General features: G+C 36.6%; 1 protein-coding gene across 1 annotated transcript in view; it reads right to left on the reverse strand.

Annotated features, from left to right (window-relative positions):
• Window positions 1–8,225: 8,225 nt before the first annotated feature.
• LOC108749802 (facilitated trehalose transporter Tret1-like) overlaps window positions 8,226–10,539 on the reverse strand; it is a 4,068-nt gene continuing 1,754 nt past the window's right edge. The window contains exon 3 of the mRNA XM_018488775.1: window positions 8,226–9,778. Within this exon, the coding sequence (XP_018344277.1) occupies window positions 8,400–9,778 (1,379 nt within the window). The 3' untranslated portion in view covers window positions 8,226–8,399. The remainder of the gene's footprint in view (window positions 9,779–10,539) is intronic.

Raw genomic sequence — 10,539 nt, forward strand, 5'->3', positions numbered from 1 at the left:
GATACGAGTTTCATGAGTTTTACGCGGATCCGCGAGAAATGGTATCGTTCAGACAAAACTGACATAGAGTGTAGACTCCTCGGTGCTTTTTTACATGTCTTCCAGGATGAGAAAGGACACGAGCTCAATGAACGGGGGCTCTCAAGCCGCCGATTCCTCGCGCTGACAACGGCCTTGGACATTTTCGTGCGTGTAGAAAGCTGTACATAAAAAAACGTTCGTTATTAACAATCGTTTGTAGTTACGCACGTCGGGAGGATAATTGAGATAAGGATAAAATTTGTTGTTGTCAATTGTAAGATAAATTGTCATAAAAGATACCCGCCGAGATCGCGCGATTTAGGAAAGGGAGAGATGAAGAAACGGAGCACCATTGGCGATTGGTTATTAAATTGTGCGTGTACCTGCATGCGTGTGTGTTCGTCTGTACATGATTGTATGGGTGTAACGATGCAATTCACGCCTCGCGCGAAACAACCAAGTATTTTTATTCACTTCACTCCGCTACTCCCAATGCAATTTCCCATTTCGCTTTGTGACTAATTGCTTAAAGTTTTACCGGATATTTTTCGTCATGATGATGGCGATTCAGTAGGAACTTTTTCCGATACATTTATTCCGCAATCCCTTTATACAGGCATAGAAAATATTTGCCAAGCATTGTTTGATCCTATAAATCTTATATTTCACAATTAAGAAATATTTGTAATTTCGCGATAGCGAAATGTATATTCTATGTTTTTATAAATTTATTAAATTTTATAAAAGCAACTTCTATTATGTTTATATTCTCGTTACTCGCAGTAAAAACATTCTTGATTTTTATCATTTCGATTGTTCTGTCTGATTGAAATTACTTTAATTTGAAACGTCAGGTCAAATCTCCGATGTCGCTGAAACATATGACGTTTCATGGTAGTAAAAGGATCAGTAATATACATATATTGATAAAATAAAATATAGCTTTTCGTACGCATGAATACTGTTTATGTATAACTGATAGATACAATCTGATTTATACTGAAAAATAACCGTCACATTTGGCAACAAAAGTTCTCTGTGACGCAACAGGGTCGAACTTCAATATTGCTTCAAGATTGGAAGAAATTTATAGGAATTTTGTGAAAATCGCTTTCGTTCATGAAAGCTTTACTCGCGTTGAATAGAGAGTTGAAATTGAATCGTTCAGGTTGATATACAAACATTATTTTTTTTAGAACTATGACATTTATCACATTGGTTCTCTCGCTTGTGCGCGAAGCACATTGAAATGTAAACGCAATTTTTTCCATGTGCCAATTTTATTTATTTTTCTATCTGAATATAGAAATAAACGTGATATTCTTGTAAAAACTAATTTTAAATAGAGTATCGTATGTTTTTCTTTTTCGAGAAATTCGGTCATAGTTTCTAATTCCTACAGGTTGATTAGTGATCGCTAACGGTTAACGCGGGAAGACTTTTTCTATCTGACGATGAGATAATGTACAATACGATAACGTCTATAAATACTGTCGGAATTTACACGCATATATGTATAGTGACACATTAGCCCCTAATGCCATTTCCGCGATGTAAAATTAACGCGACGCGGAATATCGCTTAAGGAACATAAAAGAAAGGCGGATTTTAGAATTTTCATGATTACTTGTTACCAAGCTCACGTACATACGTCGAACGTAAGATAATATATACGTCTTCGAAATGTTACGATCGCGCGACAGATCGATCGCAGTAAGGAGCGGCAAGAAGAATTTTTCTTCGTCTTTCGACCAATCTCTTCGACTCGTCAATTTCTCTGTCCTATGTGCCGAATTAACGCGTCTGCGTTGCTCCGTTTCGCTATCTATTCTAAAGGTAACCGTCCTGAGAAATTATGTTTCACCGCAAAAAAGTCATTGTATTATATTTCGATCGCGTTTCATATCCTTTGCTCTATCTACGAACGACGATGCAGGCTCGATCGATCGACTGATCGCATACATTAGATGACTCATGGTGGAAGAAACCCAGATATGTATTAAATATACATACACATTTCTAATTAGCCAATGAGAATTGCACGTCAGATATCATTTTGTCGCGGTGACTTAAATCGATATCACATTGTTATTCTTTTACTTGCATATTTTTGTGTTTTTACTTAATTATGCTTCCAATTGAGTCTTAATTCTAGGAATTAAATCAGGAGTTACTCGTCTTTTTGGCAGTGTAGTCTAAATATGTCTATTTGAGTATGGCTATAGATCTGGCATTTGAATTGTATGGAATTCATCTCGAGAAAGAACACATCTGGATTTTTTCCACTAAGCATCAGATGACTGTTTATCGTCGTTGAAGGGAAACGGTCAGTTTAACAGATACGTTCGCGTCGCACAATCAATCGGCAAACGTAGTCGCCGATTCCTCGCGATTTACATCGCATAAGGACGTAAGATAGAAATTATCAGTAATCGGTTTTTCGAGCGTATATAAGTCGGGCTTTCTTATCTAGATAAAATTGGAGATCGTTATACGTTCGAAAGCGGCACAGCCGATTTCGCTGATAAGCTTGTTAACGTAGTCTTAAAGCAGCTCACGGCCGTAGATCTCTCGCCGGAAATACCTCGGCCATAGTTCTCGATCGCCGATCGACTCGGCGACTCGATGAAACACAATAATTCGCGCTATACGTTATGTAAAAAAAAACCTTTTCTATAAAGATATTCCCCTTTTTTACCTATAATTACTAATTTCTAGGGCCACTTGGCAGACATTACATAGCCGACGAGAACCTTTTTTCACTAAGCCTTCACTCCCGTTTTCTTTTTTGCATACGCTTGGAGATCACTTGGCCTAACGCGAGAGATCCGTTTAATAAGCGAGCTAATATATAGCTTAGTACTCGCACACTCGTGGCTTTACCCGAGTATAGTCTTGAAGAGATTTGCCCCACGAGGGCGAATTGAGCTTGACGAGTGGTTGCGCATATAGTGGACGTTAGAAACCTCGAGGATAAGCGGAGATAAAGAGAGAAAGAGAAATATTTGCGCTGGTCGCGTTTTTATTTCATACGACACTATGATACCACCGGCGATACGATATAATCCCTTTGTCAAGGCCGCACCGTACTTTAAACCCCCGAGATACGTGATGCGTGTGCCAAATCTGTGTGTGTGTACTGCACGGTACGCACTCCAGTTCCCTTCGACAATCATAGTGCCGCTGTGAGTACGATCGCTTGTGTGTGCGTTTTTACCAGAGAAGGAGAGGGCATTTTCTGCATTTTCGCAACAATATATATTATATATACGCGCGGCGTGGCTCGTTACACGAGCGACAAGCTCCAACATGGCAGAGGGTGGATGGTTGTCCGATCGTTGATCGCTCGGGATCGTCGAGCAGAAATGACTCTCAAGCTTCTCATTGCTTCTTACTTTATAGTTTTGATATCGCGCTGGCAACTGCACGCGTCCGCCGGCGGAAAAAATGTGTTCGCAATAAAAAAAAAAAAGATGAGGCACCGATAAAACGTACAAAATTTTAACTTCAAAACTTCATCTACAGTTCAAGAACAGTTGATTGCACTGTCACTACTGCAATCAAGAGATTCGCGATTGTGAGAGAGGCGCATAGCTCAATATTATCGAATTTCTCGAGTTTGAAAGAGAGATTTCAAGAATCTATTTACTTTAAATATTTTCTGAATGTTTTCCATTGAGAAAATCATTTTGTTAAATCAATTAATTTTTTATTCCGATATGGGCTGACAAAATCCTTGGTTGATACAATAAAATAATTTAGCTGAATCAGCTTATCAAAACGTTTGGTTATTGTAACATTTTACTTGTTTCTGGTATAAACAAATTTATCAGATGTCAATGTTTATCAGAAATGAGTAAAATGTTACAATAACCAAATGTTTTGTTTCAACTAAATTATTTTATTGCAACCAAGGATTTTGTTTACCCGTATCGAAACAAGAAATTACTTGATTCAACTAAATGGATTTTTCAGTGTAATGTAGATAATAATGCCTAAAAAGAATGCAAAAATCATTTGCATAGTTCTTTTTCAGTACGGAGAAAGAACCTGCCTTATCCTTTACTTTTTATTTTTTATCACGCCAAAATTCCTCAGTTAAATATACACTGAGGACCTAGCAGGTCAAAACGATCATTTTCCTCATTTTTTTTATGATGTGAAATAATCTTTCTAATATAATGCATATTAATAAGTTGCGGTCTGGATACAACTATAAAATATGCACGCAGATAAACCTGTGGTTTTTTTTTCGGTAAAATTGGGCAACGTGCGTAACGTAAAATAATAAGCGGGATAAAAAGCTGTGTGCAAGTTTCATCTTGTCGCTCTCGTACGCGAGGCACGCGTGTTTTATTCAAGGAAAAGAGTCACGCGAGTGATGTATTCCGGGCACGCTGACGAGATTTTACGCCAGGGATTGTAGTAATATAATAATCTTGACCACACGAGGTGTGTATCATAGCGAGGCGTTGTGAGATGTTACAATGGATGAGATATTATAAAAAAAAAATTTATGTTTCTATATTGTAATAACGTTTATGTATATATAACGAGATTATTATAATGCAAAAATACACATACTAGTTGTCCGGTTTGCGACCGCCTCTTTACTGACCTTTTACCGAATCGCGCTGCCTCCTGAATGAAATGAATCTGAAAAGAGAGGAGAAAACGAGAGGAGACGTGCAAGCTTATGCACGAGGGAGGATGCAAGAAAAAAGCTCATCCAGTATAGCTGTAGATCAAAATGGTGAGTTTCTTTATTTGTCAACGGATATTGCAAACTTCTACATTGTAGAAATCTGTAAAGTCGAGGTGGAGTTCGATTAACATTTGAACCCTGCCTGAAAGGGACGTGTAGAGAGTCAGCAATAGCGTGAACATACACTTGACACTCGAGTTAATAAGATGTAGCTTATCAAGTAACACGGAAGGACGGTTTTATTAAAGTATCTAAAAATTTAGCTAAATACTTAGCTAAATAATTTTGTTGAACCATCAAAATAATCAGGGTTGGGAAGCAACTCGTTATTTGTAACGAAATTAGAATTAGAGTTACTTTTTTTCAATAATTCTAACTTAATCTTCACCGTGTATATGGGGGGATCATTTGTGTCCAGGCGATTTTTATAGTTCTGAATATTTTGAAAACAGATGAGTATACAGGCGCCATTCGGTTCCTAAAAAAAACTTGTGAGTGGAGAAAGATACCCATGAAACCGAGGTTCAATTTATTCCTCATCTCTTTCTAATGTTAGAATTAAGAGGTAATCGTGAGTTGTGAAATTAGGCCTTAATGGATACTTAAAAAAACGTATTAATGTATATTAACAGTGAGGATTAACTTTCTTGTACTTTTAATAATTAATTTAATAGTTACTTTATATCAAATCTATTCGTGTGTCAATATGAACTGAAATATTCAATAATTGGAATATATATTTATCCCTGATAATATCATCACATTCTGTAAATGTATTGTATATATTAAGAATCTCTCCTTTTAGTGTCTTAATATGTCTCACAATTTTCATTTTTTCCAAGTGTATATATTAATTTATTATAATTAATATAAGTATTAATATATTGGTTTATAATATCAAATGTTTCGTGTAATAGATGAAATAATTTAAAATACTAGAAATGTATAAATTTTTAGATACTTCAGCAAAATCGTTCTTTCCATAAAGTACCTCGCGCGTACAACGTAGCGCCATAATTATAAAGACGAATGACCTATCCGCGAATTATTTCTGTAACGTGATGTCCATTCATACGCTTTCGGCCGTTTACTTGTCAAACACGACTACATTCCTTGTAGCAGTGTTCTATAATATCAGTAACAGGTAGATCGCGTCGGCAGGAACAAGAATAAACTCACTTTCCCGTGAGTGGGGTGCCGTTAGTCCGATTATGAAAGCCATCTTTCCACGTCGGCCAAACTATCATTTATTATTGCGGCGGCCATTTACGCACGGATACTTCGGGTAAGTTTATAACGCATGTCGGAACGTGCGCGAGTATTTTCTTTAACTCTAATAACGGGCCAGTTATATTCTACGCCGGAGCTATTTCTATAACGTACGTATGTGTCTCACCCTGCCTGAAAGGGAAATATAAGTTAGTCATGCCACAGTGCTCGTTTAAATCCTTCTTGCATCAGGGCCATAGGCGTGCGCTCGTATCTGCATGAGACACGAGCGGATCACACGCGCTATTCTTTAATAACGTTTAATCGTAAGCGTTATATCACGTGTTGTTTTACACCCTGCCTTAAAGGGATAAGAAAGATGTTCCTAATCGCCATGGTATCGCGCCGAACAGGATTTTGCCACTTCTTCTTTCCTTTTCTTTCGCTCCTCGAGAGATTCTTTATATATTTGTTTTATTATTTTTTCTTCTTGTCTCCATTTCTTTACTTTTCTTGTATCAGAGAGAGAGAGAGAGAGAGATTCTTCAGTACAAGTTTAAGATACATAATTATTCAGGAATGTTTTATCATGAAAGATATACGCGGAATTAAAGCGATGGATTCTTCACGCATGAAATTTCCCGCGAAAATCTTTTGCCTGTTCGGAGCTCAGCCAGGGCGATAATAAATACTTGACGATTAATTAAAAACTATCAGTCTCTTTAGTTTAACCCTGCCTAAAAGGGAAAAAAGATGGTCATGCAAGATTGCTCTTACAATTCGGGACCCCAGTTAACGCACGTTGGATGTGTCGATGCGCGATGGTTTCTGAAGGAATGATTCCTTTGAAGCGGTTCTTCGGAAACCATCGGACACACTGTAAATTCGCATTATTCTCGGCTGAGATTTCTTCACTAAATCGAGACTTTTGCCGATCGAGCTGACGTTTCAAAACCAACGCAGCAAATAAGTTGTCTGTACTGTTACCACAAAAGCAGAAAATATTTAGCGAACACAACAGTTGGAATGATCGGCTCTCTAAGAACACGTTTGCTTTGACACATAAAAATATGCTTCAATAGACAATTATTGCTAGTTCCGCATCTGTTGTGTACGCTAAAATCTTTCATTCTACTTGTGTATAAATGAAAAACTTGATTTCCACGTGCTGCTAATGATAACAAAGAATAATAGCGCATAACTTACGCCATTATTTTTCTGTCAAAGTTCTGTTCAAACGTAATCCAACATACGTTTTTGAATGAAGATATTTGAGTTGAAGTATTCTTAAATTAAAATGTAACGTTTGTATAAGTAATAAACGCTTATTTGCGTATTTGAATTGTAAATGTAATCTAAACAAATATGCGTCATTAGCATGATTTGGAGTTTCTGTCTAATTATAACTATGATAATTTCTCGATCGAGCAAATGCTCTTTTAGCGATCTCATTACTTCAATCGAAGCGCCTACTTCAATGGAATATAAGGGCCCTTTCTTAAACATTAAAATCTTATAAACTAGCTTTTCTCTGATCTTTCCTTCGTATTCTAATATTGATCTAGATTAAACTATAATCCAAATTCCATTCCAGTTGCAATAAAGTGTAGAAAATAAAAAAAATGTTTCTGTAAATAACAGATTCAAATCAAAATGCAAAAGACTCGATAACTAGCAATATAGAGATTCTTAAAATTTTCACACAATTAAAAAAAAGGCCTTTAAACAGTCGTGGCTAGATCTTGTGTCTAATAACATTTCTGAAAATTTTCTTTCAAATTTCTTATATGAAAGAGCTTGTAAATCCTTTGACAGGGAATGCTCTCCCTTTCAAATTATTTGCAAATAATAATGTTTCTTTTCATTCAAATTTTGTAAATGGTAATGCCTTGTTATCATTTAAAATTTGCAAATTTAGCAGCGTCGTATTAACTTCATTTATATCTTGTTAAACCGATAATCCAATTATGTGTTTAGTCACGCTGTGAAAGAAGAGCCTGATAATAATTAAATATTGAATGAAATAATTCAATTAGATGTTCGATTAATTTACCGAAAAATAATTTTTCTTTTCTAAATATTTTGTAATTATTATTAAATGTTAATTAGTTATTATTATGTTATTATTATGTTTAGTAATATTTATCGAACATTTAAAAAGTAAAATCATTTTTTGTTACATTATCTGAACATGTAATTGAAATTATTTCACTCAACATATGATAGCTATCATCAGACTCTTATTTTCAGTGCAAATATTATAATTAATCTTATCGATGATTGTTGAAAATATATCTCGTTTGCTTTTACGATCGATCCGGACATATATAACTAGAAGAGCGATCAGCTTCGAGATTCCCTGTCAAATGTTCTGTAATCCAGGAACGCTCATTGCTTATTTCTATCATTTAAAAATTATTGAGAATTCTTCATAAGCATCGCGATCTTACTTGCACCTATTAGCCTAAGAAATCGTATTTATTTGGATTGGCAGTTCGATGGCTTCTGCGCTTTTCTTCTTCTTTTTCTTACAATTAAGCTCTTCCTGAATTTCTAGCAAGGACTTGCCTTTAGTTTCGGGGACGTTCAGCATAATGAAGAATACGCCGACGTAGCAACTGATGGCGAACCAGCCGAAGGCTGCGTACACTCCCCAATTGTCGGAGATTACTTGATACATCTTGGAGACGATGAAGGCTAGCAACGAAGACGCTACATTGGCCAACGATACGGCGGCGCCTTTGACGTTCGTCGGAAACAGTTCGCCAAGCATCATATAAGGTAGTGGATTCAAGCCTAGAGCGATGATCAGCTCATAAAATATCACGGAGCAGTGAAGCAGCCAGCCGTATCCAGTTGTATTTACTCCGAATTGGAACTTTACGAAGTAAAAGACGCTAGTGATGGTCAGCGCAATTCCAGCTAGAAAAGAGGTGATAATGAGTAATGGTCGTCTACCTAGTTTGTCAACCAGAATCACCGCTCCGAGACCAGCGATCAATTGAAGCACGCTTAACAGGATGACAGAGGAACTCGCAGGCAGATGTGCATCGCCTTCCTCGAGAATCTCCTGAGTGTATGACTCAACCGCAGCAATACCGCTGAACTGAAGTATCAGTTGCAGGCCGATGCTGATAATGACCGCGCGTCGGTTGCCAGGCGTGTCGAACAAATCCCAGAATCGGCCGCGATCGCTGAGATCGCGGACAACTATCTTCTGCATCTGCTCCAAGTCCGTCTCCAGTTGATCGTTGGAAACGCAGCATTTCAGACGTTTCAGACTCATCATTGCGTTCCTTGGGCGATTCTTCATTAATAAATAATACGGTGACTCGGGCATCCAAGGAAAGCTGAGAAAGAATATCAGCGGGATCACCAGGCAGCTGTAACCAAGCCATTGATACGAGACGAACGGCCCGATTGCATGAGCATATAACTCTCCGAAGGTTACCATCAGCTTAATGAAGGCACCGAGGGTACCTCTAATCTCTTTATCGGCGATTTCGCCGATGTACATCGGACAGATGACGTACGCTATGCCCTGGCCGATACCACCGATACCGCGAGCAGCGTAAAGAACGTAGGGATTCCACGCTGTAATGATCAGAATGTATGAGAGAGTCAGAGGTATGCCGCCTAGCAGCAAGCTTATCTTTCGACCTAATCGATCTACGATTAAGGCCGCCACGATGCATCCGGGAATGGTGCCCAAAAGATAAAAAGAGGCAATCCAAGAAGCGTTGTCGGACGTTATGGGGACGTGGGAATCAGTTGACTTCAGTACTGGCAAGATTGGTGACGTCCAGCCTATGTGAGATCCGCTAATTGCCAGCGATAAGGTAGCTACGGTAAAATTGAATAAATCATGATTTACGCTGCTTTTCAACTGATTTTTCTATGCATATATGAATTATTTTTAAAAAATGATCTTTGAAATGAATGTATATGTTTATATGTAGTTGGTGACCTATCTTTACGATTACCCTCAAAACTTTATTTTTAATTAAAAAAAAAAAATGTTTCAGACGAAGCTAAATAATGAAAGCGATATAAGTTGAATCTTAACTTGAATATTTTGATGTGCATTTTATATACATATTCAAATCCAAACTGTGCACCAAAATATTTTCAGTCTTGAAACGCAAAACTAGTGACAATCGCAACAACTTGTTACAAAAATTATGTACTTTGCAATATGCAATCACATATCTTTTTTGAAAAGTAATTTATGTGTTCTTTTTAGACTAACTGATTTATCACATATCTTTATATTATTATATATCTGTACATTATAATATATTAAGGTACAATTATTAAGAAATAAATGGATTGCAAAATGTTTTATATTTTATTTTAAAGTCTGCTATAAAATATTTTATAAGCTATTGTTTTATTATATTTCTATCTTAATTCTTTTATACACAGACTAATTAGAGAAATCATATTATGTAAAAATATTATGCAATTCTGTTTTTAAAATAGTGATAATTTTTATTCTTAAAAAATGGATTTTTTAAATATCAGTTTTATCATTATTTATTTCTCTCTAAATCATGCAATTTGTGTGTGTGTGTGTGTGTGTGTGTGTGTGTGTGTGTGTGTGT

Source organism: Trachymyrmex septentrionalis, unplaced genomic scaffold (genome assembly GCF_001594115.1).
Source record: "Trachymyrmex septentrionalis isolate Tsep2-gDNA-1 unplaced genomic scaffold, Tsep1.0 scaffold313, whole genome shotgun sequence".
Classification (NCBI taxonomy): domain Eukaryota; kingdom Metazoa; phylum Arthropoda; class Insecta; order Hymenoptera; family Formicidae; genus Trachymyrmex; species Trachymyrmex septentrionalis.